The sequence below is a fragment of the Xyrauchen texanus genome, chromosome 10 (assembly GCF_025860055.1).
Source record: "Xyrauchen texanus isolate HMW12.3.18 chromosome 10, RBS_HiC_50CHRs, whole genome shotgun sequence".
NCBI lineage: Eukaryota > Metazoa > Chordata > Actinopteri > Cypriniformes > Catostomidae > Xyrauchen > Xyrauchen texanus.
The window spans coordinates 13,752,429-13,775,890 of NC_068285.1; the positions used below are offsets into that span (position 1 = coordinate 13,752,429).

At 38.4% G+C, this 23,462-nt stretch overlaps 1 protein-coding gene across 1 annotated transcript in view; it reads right to left on the bottom strand.

Annotated features, from left to right (window-relative positions):
• Nucleotides 1-1,727: 1,727 nt before the first annotated feature.
• Nucleotides 1,728-23,462, bottom strand: part of atp1a3a (ATPase Na+/K+ transporting subunit alpha 3a) — a 34,256-nt gene continuing 12,521 nt past the window's right edge. The window contains exons 7-21 of the mRNA XM_052135419.1: nucleotides 22,613-22,730; nucleotides 20,018-20,286; nucleotides 14,957-15,155; nucleotides 12,808-13,052; nucleotides 12,300-12,492; nucleotides 11,696-12,008; nucleotides 9,570-9,720; nucleotides 9,148-9,316; nucleotides 7,218-7,372; nucleotides 6,832-6,955; nucleotides 5,892-6,037; nucleotides 2,979-3,109; nucleotides 2,771-2,872; nucleotides 2,545-2,636; nucleotides 1,728-2,451 (exon numbers count right to left, since the gene is read on the bottom strand). Coding sequence (XP_051991379.1) covers nucleotides 2,423-2,451; nucleotides 2,545-2,636; nucleotides 2,771-2,872; nucleotides 2,979-3,109; nucleotides 5,892-6,037; nucleotides 6,832-6,955; nucleotides 7,218-7,372; nucleotides 9,148-9,316; nucleotides 9,570-9,720; nucleotides 11,696-12,008; nucleotides 12,300-12,492; nucleotides 12,808-13,052; nucleotides 14,957-15,155; nucleotides 20,018-20,286; nucleotides 22,613-22,730 — 2,436 coding nt within the window. The 3' untranslated portion in view covers nucleotides 1,728-2,422. The remainder of the gene's footprint in view (nucleotides 2,452-2,544; nucleotides 2,637-2,770; nucleotides 2,873-2,978; nucleotides 3,110-5,891; nucleotides 6,038-6,831; nucleotides 6,956-7,217; nucleotides 7,373-9,147; nucleotides 9,317-9,569; nucleotides 9,721-11,695; nucleotides 12,009-12,299; nucleotides 12,493-12,807; nucleotides 13,053-14,956; nucleotides 15,156-20,017; nucleotides 20,287-22,612; nucleotides 22,731-23,462) is intronic.

The window sequence follows — 23,462 nt, forward strand, 5'->3', positions numbered from 1 at the left end:
GTCTGCAAGTCTTCTTGAATGCACATTGACAAAAAGCCAAAGTCTTGCCACTGCAGTCTCTATCATGATTTCAGGCTTGATTACACTTCCTAGTGCTTGATGTGTGCGCAGTGTGCTAGATGGCACTAGGAAGTGTAATCGAACTTGAAATCATGATCGCCAAGGTTAAGAATTATAGTGAAAAAGGAGTTTTATATTGGTCTGTTGTCATCCAAAATCGATTAGATTGCTTCCGAAGACATGGATTTAGCCACTGCAGTCATATGGATTAATATTATGCTACCTTTATGTGCTTTTTGGTGCTTCAAAGTTTTGGTCACCATTCACTTGCAATGTATGGACCTACAGAGCTAAGAAATTCATCTAAAAATCTTCATTTGTGTCCTGAAGAAGACATAAAGTCATACACGTGATGGCATGAGAGTGAGTAATGATGAGAGAACTTCAATTTTCGGGTGAACTATTCTTTATAGAAAACAACCTTTTTATATTGTTACCGATTGTTTTATAAATATTTACACACATATACTACCAGTCAAAAGTTTTGAAACACTTGCCTGCAATGTTTCTTATGATCTTACATTTTGTCTTTTATCTAAAGGCGTATGCTTAAATGTTTTAAAATTAGTTTTGTAGACAAAAATATAATTGTGCAACCATATACATTTATTTCATTATAAAACTAAAATTCAATAAAAAAAAAAAAACACTTTTTTGAAATTGATGACTTGGACCAAATAATAAAGCTAAAAACAATAAAGACATAATAAAAAAAGGTTAAAAAAAAAAAAAAGCAGCCACTAAGTGCCCAACATAGATGGGAACTCCTTCAACACCGTTTAAAATGCATCCCAGGGTGATACCTCAAGAAGTTGGTGGAGAAAATGTCAAGAGTGCATGTGTGAGTATCTATATATATATATATATATATATAAATAAGATTATTTATGATAATTAAGCTCATTTTCAAACTTTATGATCATAATATAAAAACAAATCTAGTTCTCATTACCGTAATGCAAATAAATATTGTATTAAAACTGTGAAGCATTCATTTTCATTATAGTAGTATACTGTATGTTGTACTACATTTATGCTGATTTAAATAATAATAATAAATCATTGTGTCCAGACAAGACGATTGCATTCACTATATTACATTAAAGAGAATTTGAATTACCAACATATTTAAAAGTAAAACATCTCGATGCATTACACGCAATATTCATCCAACTACACTACAGTGTGCGCACATCCATTCAAAAATATTTACTAATAATTAATAGAAGGGTAAGAGTTTAAACCAAAATACATTTTTGTAACAGCAAGAGTTTGAACGTGAGCTGGTGAATTAACGTTGAATATTTCATAAAGACTTTCATGCCAAACATCAGACACAAAAACAAACTGACGCAAAGCTGAGGAAAGAGAGATCCTTCTTTTTTATTTCATTTTTTGCTGTTGTTTCACGTGTTAGGTACATTGCTTTTATTCCACATTTTCTGCACTTATTTAAACAATGAAATCAGAGAAATCTCTTTTTCGTAGGACACAGAAAGATTGTATTTTCTTTTTTTCAACAGGGGCTGAGGGGAAACAGGGGAGGGAGGAATAGAGGGCAGGATAGAGAAGGGAGGCTTCGTCACATTGTTCACAAACAGACAAACAGACGGGGACGGACAGAAGGAGCAAGATCAGGGAGGGAGGGGGTGTGCAGGATAAATGGGGTGGGAGAGAGAGAGAGAGAGAGAGAGAGAGAGAGAGAGAGAGAGAGTGAGAGGGTGGCAGTGTGCTTTGTCATGTCTGAGAAAAATGAAAACAAGCACCTCCCAGACACATTTCTAACGTAGAAGAAAATGAACGAAAAAAGTTATGAATTATTAAATAAAATAAAATCAGCTCTCCAACAACACAACAGGAAACAATGTGGTGAGGGTGTCTTTCCCCTTTTTCCCCAGCAGAGGGGACTCATGACGTAAAACTCAGTTATCCAAACTCTCGTCATAAAGGGAACGGAGAAGAAACATGATTGATCAAAGTCAGAGAAATAGCACGGCAGTGTTAATACAGGAGTTCCTGTTAGCCGTGACAGAATCTTAACGCAGCTGCCGGGTTTTGAGAGGCGCACATGCTAACAGTGTATTTATCAGGATCAGCACACCTCACAACTATGATACTGGCAGACTGAGCTGTAGTCTTTGGGTGGAAACTAAAAAAAGACGGGAGGAGAGAACGACTGCAACGATCTGTTCCCCCTCCTTTGTTGTTGGTCCTCTCATTTTAAAAAAATGTCGGTAGAGGAAAAGAGATGTGAAATGTAATATGCTTGGTTCTTTGTTGGTTTGTAAAAGGAGGGATGGATAGATTCAGGAGACAGAGACAGAGAGAAAGAAAGTGAGGGAATGAGGACGTATTTGACAATTCAGTAGTATGTCTCCTTTTCAACCCAACCTGGAACAAGAGAAAAACGTTTCATTAATATTTTACAATACAAATAACGATAAACGCTATTCCGCGGTGTACATTTGTTGACGAGTCCTTTACCTCCTGGGTTTCGGCGCAGGATGAGCTTTCGGATCTCATCGTAAACAAAGATTAAGAAGCTGTATGGAAACGCACAAAACCACCAACTGGGCCTGAGAGAAGAAACGAGAGAAGAAGAAAGACACATTTAGTCATTAACAACAACAGGTCATCTAAGTCATTCTAGCTCAATTGGCGTTTTGTCAAAACATACAATTGTAGCAATCTCTACGGCAATAACACTCACTTCAGAGGGTACATCCTAAGGGCCACATCCATACCGGGGCAGTAAGACAGGAAAGCAGCGAGAGCTGTCTCCTCAAACAGGCCGAAGATCAGAATTTTATTCCTGCAAAGAACAAAGCAGACAAATATTTAGCAAGGCTAGTTTGTTTCAGTCTTTGCAAAGCCTCAGAACTCGTTCTTCCGGAGGACAGATGGTGAGAGGTACTGACTTCATGCCCTGCTGGAACACAGAGTTGCGGCGAGTCTTGCAGATAATCACATCGGCCCACTGCACAACCACGATACTGACGAAGAAGGCGGTGTGGCACGTGAACTCCACAATTTTCCTCTGCTCATATGTCTGGGAGAGAGATGGAAAGACAACCTTAGCATAATGTATTATCACTATTCTTTATCACAATGCACACTAGAACGTGCACAATAACACACATACACAGTATAAGGTCATTTTTGGAACTGTGGAGTTTTGTCTCATTACAACATTTTTCACACTCTCACTAGGTTTTTAAATTGCAGATTTATGTCATTTTTTTTTATGAAAATCATGAACAATGACACTACGGTGTCATTTCAGCATATCTCAAATTTTGTGTCGTTTTGAATAGAATTCTGAGGTGGAAATGATGCTGATGGACAGTATGTTTTTTAAGGTTTTTCAAATAAATAGACGACTCCTTTGCCTTGCTAGGGCTAATTTAATAACTAAAATGTAATGAATCATCAATAAACACAGTAACATTATATTTTCACACACATTTTACAGCTTGATTGAAACAGAAGGCCGATAAACAGGGGATATGTTCCTTGATTTTTATTTGCTTTCTTCAAACATCACTCATGATTCATCTCAATCTTGTTCCACCCCATATCCACATGTGGAGCCCCATGTTGTTTTTTGGCTTTGCTATATGCAAATAGGGACAGATTATGACTTGCAAAGTCCCCAGGGCCAATTAGCTTCAAGGGCCCCCCAACAAAAGTCATGGGGCGTTTGTTTTCATGGCCAAAAGTTGTAGAGTGGGGGGTGGGGGAGGGGGGTGGTTTCGAGCGGGGGGGATCACCAAACTGGATCGTGCAACTTTAAAGCCCAGGGCCCCCCTGGGCAGTCAAGGGCCCCTGGTAGTCAAGGGCCCATGGGCACTGGCCCCATTGGTCCAGTCGGTAATCCATCCCTGTACGCAACGCATCATTTAATTCATTTAAACCAACAGAATACTGTTCAGAAACACTCTACACTGTCATTGAAGGGTTAAACTTCTGGCGCACAACAAAAGGAAACTCTTTACATTTCTGAATTGAAACCTGGAGTAGCGTCTCTAGTTTATGCCACTTTAAAAATATCCAGCACGCTGATGTTTGGAAAATGTTACTTATATTGGATAACTTTCAACATCAACACATCTGTTGGACATTTTGCTTCATTTAAATATAAATGTTGTTATATTTCAATTTTTTATCACTGTACAATTCGGTTCTATTAATTAAAATTAGTAAACGCATCCCTATTTTTACTGTGCATGTTCATCAAAAAGTTGCTTTAACAGACTTTATATGGAGTTAGATAAGGTGCATTTCGAACTGTTCTGAGACCAGTGCATAGATTCAGAGTTGTATAATCCTAAATGTTATTTTAACATGGTTGGCAGTGATTGTATGATGCTGGCCATTACTCGGAATAAGATTGATTTATTCAGCTTTATAGAAAATCAGCTGGAAACATAAACAATTTGATGAAATGTCATGTTTTTTTTATACTACAGCGCAGCTAGTCCCCCCTTTATGAGATTCTCATTGGTCAGTGCATGCCTACATCAGAATGCGTTGCAGCAAAAGTCGATATGCTCCCAACTTTTGGTTTCTCAATCCTTCCAACGCACCCTTTCATTTGAAATCAATGCATTCGCAGCATTCTCTGACACAGCCTAAACTCAAATGTGTAGGCGCCCTTACAGCGTCAAGAACGCACATACATCCAAACAAATGGTATAAAGCCAAGTGTACACTACAAAAGTCCAGCTTGTCTCCTTTGATGTTTAGAGTTGCTGACTGGTCTGCGATGAAAGGTCTCAAATCTCATGATGAATGGTCTTGTTGTGTGTGCACTCCTGCGACATGTCCCAGACACAACAGTTTTCCAAATATCTTGATAGCTTGATATCTAGAGGTCGTGTCGTCAGGTGTGTGCACTATCCAGAAGAGCGATACACCAACCATTTAGCCAAAGCCAACTAAATAAAGCTAGAGCTCAAGAGGAGGGCAAGTTATTAGTAAGCATAAGACAAACAATATATAGAAAATAAAGTAAAACTTCACCCACATCTCCCTACCCGATGTCTTTATTGTTTTTAACAGTTTGTATTTTTTTTTCCTTTGCAAATATGCGTGAAAATGGGCGAGAGCCATACTTTCTTGATTGTTGACATGTTATCAAGAATAAACTGTGAGAGTTTGTGAACTCATTTTATTGTCTTCATTTTAAAATCCATTTGAAACAGGACAACGCTAAAGGCAGCTGTAAAGGACGTTTTTTCGCAGATTACGTGCAGATTTAAAGGGACATTTTAAACAGCGAATGCATGGACATGCTCAATCACAAATTACAAATGGTCATGTGCAGAGTGCAAGTCATGTAGTGTACACTTTGCAACACTAGACCTTATTAGGTTGGACCGAACATGTCCAGTCATGTCAGTGACTCCTCCCACCAATGACGTCACACGCTACATTTAGCTCTACATTATGCATTTGGCAGACTCTTTTATCCAAAGAGACTTACAGTGCACTTATTACTGGGACAACCCCAGAGCAATCTGTTGTTCAATACAAGGACACAATGGTGGTGGCTGTGGGGATTGAACCAGCAACCTTCTGCTTAACAGTACTGTGCTTTAGCCCACTACGCCACCACCACTATTAATTAATAATTTGGACTATTCCAAATAGAGATTTCAACAGGGTTTTTTTTTATACAGAAATCAAAAGTAATCTGATGGTCTAAGTTAGCCCTGACACATTCTTTGAGTTTTGAGCCTGTTTAAAACAACCTTTTATTTTAAATATACTCTATTGTGTATAGTTTGTGTACTCTTATGCATTGAACTGTAGTTGTTAAGCATGCATACCCATTGCTGTCCGTAGCTGTCCTCTAGATCATTGTTAGAGCGATCGTCCCAATTTAATCGAATGCCCACAAGCACACTTGGAAGAAAGCCATTCTCAGCCAGAATCACAAAATAACTGAAAAATCCTCCCAGGGCCTGAATCATACCTATATACACGCAGATGAAGGGAGAAAGTGTCAGTTCAGATCTGTAGATAGCTGGTCTTTTAAAAGGAATATTCCAGGTTCAATACAAGTTAAGCTCAATCGACAGCATTTGTGGCATAATGTTGATAACAACAACAATGGAATTGAATAAGGACAACTTTTGGAGTGTTTAAAGGCAGAAATATAAAGTTTATAATTTTATAAAAGCACTTACATTAATTTTTCTATTAAACTTGCGTATGTAGCCTGTCCTGCATGATCTGCTCCAAATGCGATTCGAACCAGGGTCTGCCAGCATGGGAGGCAGACGTGCTAACGAGGAGGCTAAATGCTACAGCCCCTAGTGTCAGTCGCTAGAGCACCTCTTGAGGCCAGGGGAGGGAGGTTTACACATACCAGCTCGCTTTCGTTACATGTACTATTTAAACTGTAAAGTTGTTTACAGTCATTTTAGGGTTTTACGGTTTGCTGACATTACATCGTCATGGCAACAAAGTTGTAAAATTGGCAATAACTATCACTAAAATCCTGTTAAAATGCTTAATGTTTACGTTTTGTGACTATACTTTTGAAACAGTGAGTATTTTAACATTTACGGATTGGCCCCCCTTCACTTCCATTGAAAGAGCCTCACTGTAACCCAGAAGTTAAAGGAGGGGCAAGTCAAAATTAATCTTTGTGATGATGCACCACAATTGCTTTCGATTGAGCTCAACTTGATATTGAAACTTGAATATTCCGTTAATCAAACATTGTTCTTGTTTCAGTATATTATGATGCAGCAGCTCACTAACCGATCTGTCCATAGGCGATGCTGATGAGACGTTCGTTTACCAGCTTGTCCCTGCTGGGGTTTCGAGGCTGGCGCTTCATGATGTCACTCTCTGCTGCTTCATAAGCCAATGAGATTGCAGGAACCTGAAAATAAAAAAACAACATCATTTATGCATGCATTTCAGTAAAACACGTGTTAAAAGAGGATAAGAGTTGGTCATGTTGTGTGTTGTGTTGGTGGTGTATTGCAGCCAGTATTTTGTAGCCGGTCAGCCAGTCTGTTTCAAGTACTTTTATAAATGATATTGTGTGCAAGCGCACACAACATCAATGATACATTAATCGTACTTTTACTGTTACATTAAGGCATATACGCAAAAAAATATTCACAACACGTGTGCCTCACCATGTCAGTGCCTAAGTCAATGCAGAGGATAGTGATAGTTCCCAGGGGCAGAGGAATGTTGACTATGATGAAGAACAAGAAGGGAGTGATCTCAGGGATGTTGCTGGTCAACGTGTAGGCGATGGACTTCTTCAGGTTATCAAAAATCAGACGACCTGCAGATGAAAAACAGAAACAGACTTCCATCAATACCGACTTCAAAACAGCTCATTCACTTACAATTCGGTTTGATTGTCTACAATTGCACAATCTCGGAAAATACAAAACTAGCTCATTTAAGCAGCCAGACTTCATTTATGTTGGATACAGAAATATTTTAAAGGTATGTTTCGGGTTCAGTACAAGTTAAGCTCAGTCAACAGCATTTGTAGCATAATGTTAATTACCCAAAAAATAAAACAAAATTATTAGTTGTTAAATTATTATAATTTTTTTTAAATAGCAGGTTACAGTGAGGCGCTTACAATGGAAGTGAATGGGGCCAGTCTATAAACATTAATATACACACCGTTTCAAAAGTATAGCCACAAGATGTACATTATAATGTACGTTAACGTGATTTTAGTGTGATAAAATCAGGGATTTACCAGCGTGACAATGTTTTAAACATTACACGGTTTACCGTCGTTACGTCGTCGTGGCAACAATCTTGTAACTAATGTAACTTTTACACAGAAAAGGTTAGTACAAATGTTTATAACACTAAAATCATGTTAACACAAACAGTGTTTATGTCTCGTGGCTCTACTTTTAAAACAAGGTTTATTTGAATGTTTATGGACTGGCCCCATTTACTTTCATTGTAAGTGCCTCATTGTAACCGCCTTGTATTAACTTGAACCTGGAACATTCCTTTAAATATTAAAGGGGACCTATTATGCAAAATTCACTTTTACATGGTGTTAGTACATGAATGTGAGTCAGCAGTGAGTGTACACAATCACCATACAGTGTTAAAAGTCCACTCACTCCACTTTCTTATATTTCTTTTAATCACAAACAGTGTGTCGAAATGAACGGTTTTAATTTACTCTCTAATGTTCCGTTAGAGCAGGCCACGCCCACGACTGGTGACGGACTCGACCCTATTATCATAGATCCTCCCCTGAGTGATCTACACACAGTGTGCCATTTTTTTCCGACGCTGGAGCAGATACAGTGAGAAGAATAATGTCTCAGCTTCGTAAGTGTCATTAGTGTTCTGTTGCTGGCTGTAAAAGTGAACATAAGATGTTCTTCATGTACTCCCGGCATCAGAGCCGCTGAAGACGCAGTGGACAAGCTGGACTGGTAATCTGGCATTCCAGGCATTTTCCCGTTGGGCCGCCGCCACCGAAAAGAGGTGGACTACCCATCGGGAGAACCGAGCGGGCTGGTGGGTCGGCCGCGAAATGGGCTGAGATAACCTAAAATGAGCCACTGTGTTATGCAGTACGGACCACAAAACGGTGCCGCGATATGCAGATAAGGGCAGCGAACACCCCCTCCGCTCAACTTTTGGGCCAGTTGCTATGTAAAATCCCTGGCTGATTTATCTTCCTAGTCCAGCCCTGCCTGAACTCCGGTATTTACGCTGTCAGTCATATAGGTTCTGATTTGTTGTTGCTGTAGTAACCAACCGGGGGTTGGAGCAGCAGCTCATTTGCATTTAAAGAGACACGCGAAATCAGCATGTTTTTGATTCCACCCAAAAAGAGACATTTACAACATGGTATAATAAATGATCCGTGGGGTATTTTAAGCTGAAACTTCACAGACACATTCTGGGGACACCTGAGACTTATATTACATCTTGTAAAAAGGGGCATATTAGGCCTCATTTAAAGGACTTTTCCAACATTTTCCTTACTAGGTTTCTTGTAGTGTGATTGTGGAAGAACTCTTAAATTTGAGTTTGTATTACTTATATTCTAACGTATATCTGTCTTACCCTCCTCAACTCCAGTAACAATGGATGCAAAGTTGTCATCCAGCAGGATCATGTCTGCAGCTTGTTTGGAGACGTCTGAGCCAGAGATGCCCATAGCAACGCCAATGTCAGCCTTCTTCAGAGCGGGAGAATCATTCACTCCATCACCAGTTACAGCCACAATGGCACCCTAAGAGACACAGATAGTAAGAGCAATTTGGAGTCAAAAGTCCCAATTGAAGTCCTCACTTCAACTGGAATTTCATTTTTGTTAGAATACATCTTTATATAATAGAGTGCCTCAGCAGAGTCCCCGTTTATAACAATATATAGGAATGTTTTGCCACAAGTTGCCATTATCTGAAGGCATTTGTTATTGCAGTGTATGTGTGTGTGTGTGTGTGTGTGTGTGTGTGTGTGTGTGTGTGTGTGTGAGTGTATACCTGTCTCTGGCATCCCTCCACAATGATGAGTTTCTGTTGGGGAGAGGTCCTGGCAAACACAATCTCTGTGTGATTCCTCAGCACTTCATCCATCTGGTCCTGACTGAGATCCTTTAGATCAGTCCCGTGGATCACACAGGCTTTAGCATCCCTGGTAACGCACAAATGGAGAATACAAAATGGATACAAAGCTCTCCAATAGGATAAAAAGCAGCATGTAGTACATGCACGGCTGTGACTGTCACTTAAAATGCAAAACGCAAAGATCTAAATGACTAAAAATCAGTTTCACAATATCCACAATTCTGTTTTGTTATTCTTTTTTCTCGTATGTGTTCAAACCAGACCCTTTTCACATGTCCAGGTTTGCAACGTGGAAATAAACTACAGCAGATCTATTTGGATTTTTAACAGCGGTGAATTGATGTAGAGGATATAGTAGTTTGAGAGTCGAGTTTTTGATTTTTATTCCTCCGTGTTGCTTTGTGGCCTGTGCTGGACGATTCTACAGTTAAAACGTCTTGGTTCTGCAGCATGACAACCTTCCACTTTCACTTACTTCTTTCTATGTTTTTGGCAATTCACATTCTTCATGCATATCACCACCTACTGGACAGTGAGGAAAATAAGTAAAAAGGACTTAAATATTGATCTGTTTCTCACCCACACCTATCATATCGCTTCAGAAGACATGGATTTAACCACTGGAGTCTTATGGATTACATTCACACTGCCTTTATGTGCTTTTGTATACTTCAAAATTCTGGCCAACATTCACCTGCATTGAATTGCATTGAAGCTACAGAGCTGAAATATTCTTCTAAAAATCTTTGTTTGTGTTCTGCAGAAGAAAGAATGTCATTCACATCTGGGATGGCATGAGGGTGAGTAAATAATGAGAGAATGTTTATTTTTGGGTGAACAATTCCTTAAAAGTCCCCTGTTATCCACTACAAGAAAGTAAAAGTGAAGGAAAAAGGGTTTAAATATTGATCTGTTTCTTACCCACACCTATCGCTTCAGAAGATATGGATTTACCCAACATATCAGTCATCTGGAGTACTTTTATACTGTCCATATGTGGATTTTTAACTTCAAAATTTTGGCACCCATTCACTTGCACTGTATGGACCTACAGAGCTGAAAAATTCTTCTAAAAATTCAGCAGATGAAAGAAAGCCATACACATCCGGGATGGCATGAGTAAATGATGAGCGAATGTTCATTTTTGGGTGACCTAACCCTTTAACTGTTGAAGTCGCCATTTTGGTTCGCACATGACGTCAGCACAGTCAAGTGGTGAGAAGTCAGAAGTTTCAAAGACAAAATCTGCATCCCAAATCACACATTATATACCATTCCATGCCATTTTGTAAAGTAGCAGATACATTATTTGAAATATTAATATTGCAGTGACTTCGGCTAACATGCTAAAGCTACAAAACACACATATGTGAAACATCACTCAAGTTAGCTGTAAAACGGTGAATGCTTCTGTATAGTATAAATCCACTACTGTTTAATTTAAGACGATACTACACTTTGAAAAATAATAAATTAGATGGCATTGTGAGTCGTGTAAGTGCACAGTGCATGGTGTTAAACTCAGAAACATACAGTACTAATTACAATCATTTGACATGATGTGAACACAACATGATCACACAACTAACCCCAAAAATCTGTTTGGTTGATACGAATGTTGTTTCAGGACCAATAAGAATGCTGATCCATGTCCTCCTTGGCTAAATCACAATGGCCGTTAAGCACAGTCCTCTTCAAAGTGTGTGCAGTAGTGTATTTTTTGATCATTTTATGGCCTTTTTGCTATTTGTATTCACAGTATAGTAAAGAGAAGAAAGAAAACGATGGCAAGATCAGGGCGCAATGGAATATGGAAACGTTACACACCGGATTTGAACCTGTATTGACTGTATAAGCCTTACTGTATATACTGTCTGGATCGTTGGGCCTTTTTCAAGAAATACTAGCAGAATGAATTTCTGTGTATGTAAAACCATACGTTTTGCTTGTGTATGTTTCGCTTGTGTTTTGTGAATAAGACCCAATGATTGATACACAGTTTGGAAATACTTTTTGATATATTCTCTGTTTTAATACTCTACCTGGGGTTGACCTGGCTGACAGGAATGTTAAGGCGTGCGGCGATGTCTTCCACTGTCTCGTTACCCTCTGAGATGATGCCGACACCTTTGGCGATGGCCTTGGCTGTGATTGGATGGTCACCGGTCACCATGATGACTTTGATGCCAGCCGAGCGGCATTTGCCCACAGCGTCGGGGACGGCGGCTCGAGGAGGGTCAATCATGGACATCAGGCCCACAAAGCACAAGTTGTCAGTTTGAAAGTTAATGTCATCAGTGTCGAAGGCAAATCCTTTGGGGTATTTGTCTTCAGACAGGAACACGTGGCAGAAGCCTGGATGGAGGAATAAAAAACACATTTTCATTAGTCTTTTAGAGCTGTAATCTAAACAAAGAGTGGCTACTTTGAAGAAGCTTAAATTTAAGTTAGTATGGATTTGTTCAACATTTCTTGGTCACTACGTAATTCCCAACCCACTTCCATTTGTGTTATTTCATGGTTTTGAAGACTTTACTATTATTCAAAAATGTGGCAAATAGTAGTAATAAGGAATGAGTAGGTGTGTCCAAACATTGGCTGATAGTGTATTTGTCCCTAAAACATTCCCTCATCCCTATGTCTCACCCAGAACTCTTTCTCCAAGTCCTCCAAGTTCCAGGTAGGCATTCTGGAAAGCCTCCTTCAACTCCTCGTCCATGGGTTGCTCTTTGCCCTGCACCATGATGGTGGTGCAGCAGTCCAGGATGCGCTCTGGCGCCCCCTTCATCACCAGCAGGTAGTGGCTGTTGCTCTCATCATCTGACTCGTGCACTGACAGCTGTTGTGGAAACAAATCCATTTATTTTGGCTTTTTTGCCACTTACATTTACAGATAGTAGAGAGAGGAGTAGTAGAGAAGAATCATGGAAGAAGTGGGATACTGAGTAAGGAAATGCCATCAGGCTTGACCTCATGTTGCCCAACAAGAGCACTATGACTCACTCTGCTGGAGCATTTTACTGACCACTAGGCCATGTCTCCTATTCTTAAGTATTTAGCCAATAAAGATGGCATTGACTGGATATTTCAGCACATTTATGGATGCTATGCTTCAAGAGTAAATTTAACCACTGCATATAAACATTATACAAACCTGGTATTTGTTGGTGGAGTTGAATGGAATTTCAGCCACTTTCTTGTTCTTGTCCCTCATGGCTTTGACTGATCCACAGGAAAGCTCGATGCACTTAAGGAGGGCAGACTCAGAAGCATCGCCCGCCACATCACGCTTCAGGATTGGCAGAGAGTCTTGAGCCGCCTTAAACACAGCTCTGTTACAGAGCGCCGCAACACGGGCCAGAGACAACCACGTCCCAGAGCTCTTATCAAACGACGCACCTGATGGAGAAAGACCTCAAAATGATGTAAAATGTAGACAACATTTGAAGTGAACAGGTTATGCACCACCGAATGTTGAATTGTTTCATGTTGTTTGGCTCAATTTTGAAGACTATGGGGTTAATTAGAGCATTCCACAAAATGAAAGTTTATTGCATACAGTACATATAAATAAAATAAAAAAGTTTATAGGTGGCATTTCATGAATTGATTAATAATATCATCTACCCCATATGTTGAATGGATGATAATGTGTTAATGAGTAATTTATACTGAAAAATGTTGTGATGAGGAGGATGGCGTGGCCAGGCCGAGAGGATGCACTCCCGGTGCTAAGTTGCCCAATCAGCGGGAGAGAGATAAAGGAGGAGCCAGGGATGCCAGAGAGGGAGGTAGAGAGACGCACGCAGTAATCTTGTGTATGTGTGTTTATGTTGTGACGTTATGCTTTCAGTTTAGAGTTTGTGTTAATACAAAGTTTATGTTGACTGCTCAGCTGGTTCCAAAACACGCTGTCGACTGGTCCTCAGCCAGCTGTGCAGCTGTCCTCCGTGACGCCGGGCAATGGCACTGGACCTCGCCTCCTAGCAGATGGCAGCTGGCTCCTCCGCCTCCTGGAGGATGGCAGCGGGCTCCTCCGCCTCCCGGCAGCTGGCAGCAGCTCCTCTGCTTCCTGGTGTATGGCAACGGGCTCCTCCACCCTCAGGCGCTCCAGTTCCACCAGACCATACCTCCACGGCATCATGACCCTCCATCAGCGGAGATGGCTCTCCAACGGCGCATCCCTCCTCCCTCCCGGGTTTCAGCACCAGTGTTACGTATTCATACGATGGGCAAGGAGGAGGTGGGAACTGGTTGAGCAGTCAGCGTAAACTTTTAATTAACACAATTGCTGAACTGAAAGCATAACATCACAACATAAATACACAAGACTGCTGCATACGTCTTTCTCTCTCCCTCTCTAGCGTCCCTGGCTTCTCCTTTATCTCTCTCCCGATGATTGGGCAACTCAGAGCCGGGCGTGAATCCTCTCGACCCGGTCACGCCCTCCTCCTCATCACAAATGTATTATTGAAAACTATACTTACAGTTATATAAATTCCTTTGAATTTCATTCCATTTTAATTCTGCGTGCTTAAATTCAATTTCAAACTGCAATTCTGCATCCCAATTCAAATTAAAGGGATAGTTCACCCAAAATCTACAATTCTCTCATCATTTACTCACCCTTATGCCATCCCAGATGTGTATGACTGTCTTTCTCCTGCTGAACGCAAATGATATATTTTTAGAAGACTTTTTAGAAGAATTTTTCAGCTCTGTTAGTCCATACAATGCAAGTGAATGGGTGCCAAAATTTTGAATCAGCATAAAAGTAATCCATAAAACTCCAGTGGTTAAATCAATGTCTTCAGAAGAGATCTGATTGATGTGTGTGAGACTCAGATCAATATTTACGTTTTTTTACTTTAAATTCCCCTCTCTGCTCAGCCAATCTCCACTTTAACTTTCACTTTCACATTCTTCTTCTTGTAAATATTGATCTTTTTCACACCCCAACCTATCATATCACTTCGGAAAATATGGATTAATACACTGGAGTCATATGGATTACTTTCATGATGCCTTGATGTGCTTTTTTTGAGCAACAACATTTTGGCACCCATTCACTTGCATTGTATGGATCTACAGAGCTGAAATATTCTTCTACAAATCATAATTTGTGTTCTGCAGAACAAAGAAAGTCATACATATCTGGGATGGCATAAGAGTGAGTAAATGCTGAGAGAATTTTCATCTGATATGTAAAATATCAATTGAATTTAAATGTAATTCCCCCTGGTGTTGATGTGAACATGGTTTACACAGTAGTCAGTAAGATTTACTAATCTTAAATTACCCACCAGACTGGTCTTCGGTGGTGTCAGCTTCGTGAATCTGATTGTCGAACCACATGTGGGCGACAGTCATGCGGTTCTGCGTCAAAGTGCCGGTCTTATCGGAGCAGATGGTGGAGGTGGAACCCAGAGTCTCCACAGCCTCCAGGTTCTTCACAAGACAGTTCTTACGAGCCATACGCTTGGCCGTGAGGGTCAGACACACCTGACAGACGGAAACAGAGAGGTGGAATGGGAGAGACGGAAACAAAGGACCGGAAAAATGGAACACAAAAAAGAAGTGCAGTTGAGGCAGAAGTTGAAACATGAGCAGAGAGAATCAAAGAGAGACAAGAAAAAGAAAAGAGCATTAGGGACATTACATTGGGTGTTTGGGTGTTACAATGCAGCATCGTGCAGTTATAGGACAGTGTTGCAGAAAGAGGCTCTGAGGAGTACAGCAAAGCCGCAGCAAAGCTAGTAAAAGCACAGCTAGTTTAGTAGCACAAAGCGCACATGCAAACACAGCCAATCAAGTCACAGTGAGAGCCTCAGTCTACAAGAGTGTCAGTCTCTATAGATTTGTTCAGACAGGCAGCAGAAATCAAATTCAACTCAAATTCATTTGGTTTGTATTCTGAACAGCAAAAAGCATTGAAATCAGATTTCAGTGCCCCCTCAGCCAGACCACTGTGCCCCCTCTGTCCAAATGTTGTATTTAAACCAATTTGTATTATTTAGTTACCATCTTTTAAAGGTGTTTTAATTTTTTTTCACTATTTGTGGTGAGTAATTGAAAGTTTCAGGTGGAAGGTGGGGACAGAAGTTACACTCTCTGGCAAATCTGTGCTTAATTAGAAAAATGTTTTCTGCCATGTAATTCAGTCAGAGCTCAGAGGCTCAAAGGCTAAAAGAAGGGAATGATTTAAGAAAAGGGATTTACCCAGGATAAGGATTTAACTAAATGATGTAACTAAAAGTGCAAGCATAAGTGGTTTAGCATCAGCACTCGGCACGTTCCGTTTTTCTAATTGTTGGTACAGCGGTTTACTGCCTTTTGATGTGTTTTGTTTACGAATTTAAGTGATGTTGTCTTAAACATTATTAAGGTTGATAAGCCTTAATATTTTGAACGTTTGGTGATGTTTCAGTTGGGCTTATGCATGTGCATATCTATGAAAGCTGTGACTCACGCTGCCTTTCACACTGAAACGAAGGTATTAGTGTGAAAAAATAAATAAATCATTTTCAGCATCGTTACATCTTTGGTGAAGTGACAAATCTGTGCAATTTCAAATGCCCCCTCGGGGATTCAAATCTGCCATGTTGTATTATATTGTATTATATCATAATAATAAACTTAACTATGTCCCACAATAATAATTCAGGATTATAATAATATTCAACAGGGTTAAAAAAAAAAAAACAAAACAAAAAAAAAAAAAAAGGAATGAATTTGTAGTTTTTTCACACAGTGTGTTTTCAAAAAAGAATGTTTTAGTACAAATATATGTAGGTAAATTTAGTTTTTATTCCTGTATTGGTGCATATAGATTAAATATTATTCCTCTGTGTGTTTATTTCTGTTTAACTAGATTTTAATTTCATGTATTGCTCATTTTGAATCTACTTCTTTACAATGTTTCTTTAAAACTTCTGTCCTTTTCTGCATATCCCGGCACTGTTTTATTGTCCGTTCTACATAACGCTGCACCTCATTTTAGCTTATTGCTGTCCATTCGGCACATTTCGCGGCCGACCCACTGGCCCGCTCTGTTCTCCCGATGTCCAGTCCGCCCCTGATCGGCCCCAAAGTGCGTCGGACCACCAGGGAAAATGCCCGGTATGCCAGATTACCTGTCCAGCCCTGGATATGTCCCAGTCGAGGCCTTCTAGCTGGCCTTGAGTGACACAATCACACTTTAAGTGACGTAATTTGAAAGCGAGTGCGAGATCGTCATCAATGAGAAAGAGATCCTTATGGATTTATAAACACGAGATGTTCTGCGTGACCGTGTGATTGCTCAATTTATTAAACAGGAAAGTGGGACTGATTTTCACTTCAAGTATATTGGTAAGTGTTTCTTGCATTGTTATAGCAACAACAGGAGTTTTCTAAGTGTAAATTAGGCTGCTGGAGCATTCAGTGTCAGTTTTGAAAAGTAGTGCTGTGTTACATCCTGCTAATCTAACAGAAGCGTTGCAGTTCCGAATATCAGGGAATTTAATGCATTTATGGTCGGAGATATCAAGTAGGAATTTCCCTCATCCAACTTGAATGAAACGCAGCATAACCGTGTACCCTGATGAAATGAAATGTATTGCAAGCAACATTTAGATCGCAAATATTAATAGATAGATTTGTCCAGGTATTATAGACCTCCTTGGTAGATTCATATGAAAAATTATGAGTCTGTTCGGGAGACGTTCATTTCACAAAACAGTCATGCTGCAGTTAAAATTAGGCTTGCTTGAGCATTAAGTGTCATTTCAAGTTCTGGCTTTCATGCGTGGACGTGTTTTTAAAATGTCAATTTGTACTATTAGTTGACTGTCACATAATGTATGATAGACATACGGTGTCTTATTCATTGTGAAACTGTGACACTGTGGACTAGACTTTAAATGCACGGCCCAGACTGGTTTCAACTTATATGACTTTCTTCCATGGAACACAAAAGGAGATGTTAGACCATGTAATATGTTAGTCTCAGTCACCATTCACTTTCATTGCATCTATTTTCCTATTCAATGAAAGTGAATGGGGACTAAGACTGAGGAGTGATTCTGCCAAATAACTCCTTTTGTGTTCCATAAAAGAAAGTCTAATGGGTTTGAAACAGCATAGGGTTTTACTTTTGGGTCATTAATATGGAAATTTAATTTAGATATGCCAGATTTGGGCTAAACTGTCTGAACAAATGAATCTAATGTCATTATCTGCAAACGGACATTGCAGACAGTCAGCCATAAAGATCCAGATCAGAAAATCAGAATTGGTTGCAGTGAGAACTAAGCTAATGTGGCAGCCACTAGCTTGCACAGGAAACTAGAGATACCACAGAGTAATACTTTGTCAGACTGTCATATTGGCCTAGTATGAGTCTGTAAAAGAACAGGAAAAAAAGAGAGAGGAACAGAAAGACAGCGATAGAGTCACAGTCACACAATAAAGTCACAGAAAATTAGAGAGAGGGAATACAGTTAAAGAACACATTCATTGATGCACGCTATCACAAACACCGTCAACAATTTACAACACTACTCAAGCATTCACAGACACAGCAAAGACACAATCACAGACAAGAAGCCACGACACTTCACTGAAAATGTACAGATTTACACCAAGTAATAAAAGAAATAATCCAGAGGCACAAATGTAATTTTACGAAAAGGACAGACAACGGATATCCATGGTTAACCAACTATGTTCAGAATGGAATACTACCGTACTACTATTTTAAGTATGCATTATGTATGTATGGAATACCTGGATGTTTTACTAAATGAGCCAAAATGAGCAGTATACATCCCACATCCTGCAGCCCACAATATAGTATGTAATTAAAATTCAAAATTCAAAATTTAAAAATTTAAAATGCACATTCAAATGCTAAATACTGCTAAAATTTGAATTTTGCCATGCACTGATGATGATTTAAAATGGGTACTGCAGTCCAAATTAGAAACATTGGAGAGCGTTGTCTCCACTGCTCCCCAGACTCAAAGCTCACGCGGGATGTCAGGCTGAGGACACGCAACAGGAATGAGAAAACTGACAATGGCAAGTAACAAGCCTTACACCGTAAGTTGATCAGCTAATGTATACGTTTGCAATGTTATTATTTTTTGCAAATTATAAACCAGCTCATGTGGATTTTTTATAACTCTGTCAATGTTAGCTAGATGTATTGCTGGCTTGTTCAAATCTGCATCACGGGGTGTCCAAATACTATTGGAAAATGGACAGTGGGCGGGATCACACAGGCCAAAACACAAACAGAAATTCCGTCCCAGAACGGACATTTCAAAGTAGAATATACTGGCTGTAGCATTGCTTTCGGAGAAGCCAGTATTTCAACTTAGCATGTTTCCTAAATCTCTGATAACATATTATGATAAGTTTATGCTTTAGTACAGTAAATATATTACATGTTGCACCTTTAAGTGGAGGTCTTTAGCCATTGCATCAGCATCTTGCTGCATAAGTACTAAGTTTTAACATTTTAAATTCAAATATGATTAAAATTCTAATTAGATTAGAATCACAAAGACATTATTTCAGTTAAGGGGAAATCGCCCATTTTTAACAAATGTTTTAACTGACGTTGTGTCCTAAGTCCAATAGAAGGTGCAACAAATACATAAACCAAATCAATAAAGAAACTGACTGAAACACATGAAATTTGAATCTAAATATTTAGCCAGTTCATATATTAAAATCTTAAGTAAAAAATTAAAATAAGAAGAGAAACGCTAAAATAGACAGCTCTTATGTTAACTTAGTGTTACTGTACATACTATGCAGGATTTTGTAAGCATCAGTACACTATAGTATTCCATTTGAACATAGACTAAACAGAACCGACTGTCCAACACGCAAACACACAAATTAAAGTGGAAAACAGAACAATAACACACATTTATGTGGTCACAAAAACAGAGAAAAAGACGTGAGTAGGCACTAGATGAGACACAAATACACACTTAAAATTGAAATATACCAACAAATTCAAAAAGAAGGTTTGAGGAACCATCAACAATTAAAATTCTGTCCATATTAAACCACCCTCATGTTGATTCAAACATGTATAACTTCCATGCCACACAAAAATGTTGGGGATGCAAAGTCTCAGTATTCATTTATTTTTCTTTACAATGATAGTAAATGGGGACTGAGGCTATCATTCTGTCTAACGTCTCGTTTACTGTTCCATGGAACGAGGAAAGAATTATGTTTAAGTTTGGAACAAAATGAGGGTGAGAGAATGATGACAGAATTTTTATTTTTGGATATCACTTTAATGTCTCACACACACACACAAAAACCACACAGTGGAAGAGAGGGAAAACTACAGGAATCCTCACAGTGACGGTGGCCAGCAGTCCTTCGGGCACATTGGCGACAATGATTCCAATGAGGAAGATGACGGCCTCCAGCCAGGAGTAGCCCAGGATGATTGACAGGATGAAGAAGGACATGCCCAGGAAGACGGCCACGCCTGTGATGATTTGGATGAAGTGCTCGATCTCCTTGGCGATAGGGGTCTTGCCGGTCTCAAGGCCAGAGGTCAGTGTGGCAATGCGGCCCATTACAGTGCGGTCACCAGTGCATACGACAATACCACGAGCAGTACCTGACAGACAGAGAAGAGGGAGTTTTAATAATATATGATATAATACAGGGCTGTAATCAACACTGACAATTGGGAGATACTCACACCTAAATATTCAGATTAGTAGGCAACCTATGGAGGATTATATTATATTATATTTCATTACATTACATTCAGGGTTGGGTTACTCTAAAAAGTAATTAATTACTAACTACTAATTACATCTTCTACAGTGTAATTAGATTACTGTACTAATTACTTTGAAAAGTAATTGCATTACTTATTATTAATTACTTTCTAAAACCCTGATCAACCTCAACCAGATGAAAAATACAAGGACAAACATGAAATTGTTCTTTTAATTATTGCAAATAAATAATATAAAATCAAATAAATTATTATTCATGAACTGGCCAAAACAATGAAAGATTAATTAGAAAACATAAATTTTAACATAACACTTTAAATTTCTATTTTAAATTCACTCTTGTTTTATACTGTTCTATAGTCTTTAGAGTATTTAACACAATTACATCAGAAGTAACTGTAATTAAATTACTGAAACATTAAGAGAAATCCCTTACGTTACTTTCCCCTCAACAAAAAGTAATTTAATTACAGTAATGAATTATTTAGCATTGCATTACTCCCAACACTGATTACATTACACTGCATTATTATATTATATTATATTATATATGTATAACTATACAATACGTTTGTCTTTGTTGACTACAGAAGTTTTCATGAATTAACAATGAATAATACATTTCCAGCACTTATTAATGGTTAGTTAATGTTAATTTAACAATTAATACATTTTTAAAATTCAAAGTTCAATGTTAACATTATTTATGTTTTATGAATTAACATGAACTAACAATGAACAATAGTATTTTCATTCATTAAAATTCACCAAGATAAATAAATGCTTTTAAAAATAATGTTTCAGTGTTAGTTCATGATACCTAATGCATTTAATAATACTAACATATAGAACTTATTGTAAAGTGTATTATATTATATTATATTATATTATACACTTATTATTAACAGTTTTACCACTGTAAACGTGTTATCACTTTTTTCTTTTTATATATTTTTTAATTGACTGCACAACTGAATAATGTTATTTGACCATTAAAGTCGACTAAATAAATCTGACACAAATCGTAAAAAAATGTTTTCTCATATTAACTATTTTTATAACCTCAAACTGCAAGTAAAAGCTTTATGTCTGAGATGATTGTTTTGGTATTATGTCATTGTGCTTTACAAGCAAAGCATGTTGAAAGCCTTAATTCCCATAACTCACCACAAGGGGTCAGGAGAGAATCATACTGGAGCAAGAATCTGAGCGACATCATTTCACTTATTGACACAAGCGCCATTTTTGATTGTTAATGGGAATGAGGCTGTGAGGGATAAACTTACAGTCTCTGCAATGGGCTGTACTGCAGTTTAAAGTATTTTTGGATCGTTCTGCGGACAAAACGTTGATAATGTATCTGTCCAAGAGCATACAGTATTTACTCGGGAGAACATGAGGTGTGGAAAATCAGATGTGATCTAGGAGCTTTACACAGCTTTGAACCATTTGTGCCATTGAGAGCTGGCAAGTCTATTCCTCACAGCCTCGTTGTTATTCCCATTAAAAATCAAAGATGGCCTTTGCATGAAAGAGGTCTATTGACAAAGATCACGAAACACAGACACCCTTCTGACAGCTCTGAGCTCTGGGCATTTGCAACATCTCTTGGCCTTTCAAAACAACTGCATTGCACTGACAGAGACCAATCACAGTCGGACTATAAATTGCCTTCTTCATTGCAAAAAAAGCATTTGAATTTGTTATTGGGAATGTTCAAAATCATATTCACAGAAAAAAAAAAAACATTGTGAAACTGATTTATAATAAAAAATGACAACTTGACAGATTTTCCGTAATGGTAGAGCTAAGAAATCGTGTTTTGCAACTTCATGATTATTCATTTATTCAGTCAGATTTGAATTCAATAAAAAAAGAGAGAGGGAGTGTGAAAGAATGAGTGACAGAGCGAGAAATGTGTGGAAAACTAGAGTGAAAAACAAGTGGGTGTTAGCAATCGCGTGGGCAACTGATGAATGGCAAGACTGGGCACAACAGTGAGAGGTTGTTGTCATGACAACATCTTTCCTCTGAGGCAGTTCTTGGAAAAAATGACCCAGAAAAAATTGAAATGGGAAAAAAAATCGAAAATCGATTGGGGAGGATGAGTAATAGAGAACAGAAAATAAGATAATAACGTGAGAGAGACAGCATAGGGGAAACAATTGAGCAGTGATGCAGCTGCTATGACAACCATACCCTCAACGCAGTTGGTGGAGAAGAAGGCGATGTTGCGGGTTTCCAGAGGGTTATCATGGGTGCAGTCAGGTGACCTGGTCTGGGGCTCTGATTCGCCGGTAAGGGAGGAGTTGTCAACCTGAAGAATAAAGAATATTATGAGCTTAAATCATTGGACACTATTAAAAATAAAGGTTATCTATCTATCTATCTATCTATCTATCTATCTATCTATCTATCTATCTATCTATCTATCTATCTATCTATCTATCTATCTATCTATCTATCTCTCTCATCTATCTATCTATCTATCTATCTATCTATCTATCTATCTATCTATCTATCTATCTATCTATCTATCTATCTATCTATCTATCTATCTATCTATCTATCTGTATCTCTCTCTCATCTATCTATCTATCTATCTATCTATCTATCTATCTATCTATCTATCTATCTATCTATCTATCTATCTATCTATCTATCTATCTATCTATCTCTCTCATCTATCTATCTATCTATCTATCTCTCTCTCTATCTATCTATCTATCTATCTATCTATCTATCTATCTATCTATCTATCTATCTATCTATCTGTATCTCTCTCTCTTATCTATCTATCTATCTATCTATATATCTATCTATCTATCTATCTATCTATCTATCTATCTATCTATCTATCTATATCTCTCTCATCTATCTATCTATCTATCTATCTATCTATCTATCTATCTATCTATCTATCTATCTATCTATCTATCTTCTCTCTCTCTCTCATCTATCTATCTATCTATCTATCTATCTATCTATCTATCTATCTATCTATCTATCTCTCTCTCATCTATCTATCTATCTATCTATCTATCTATCT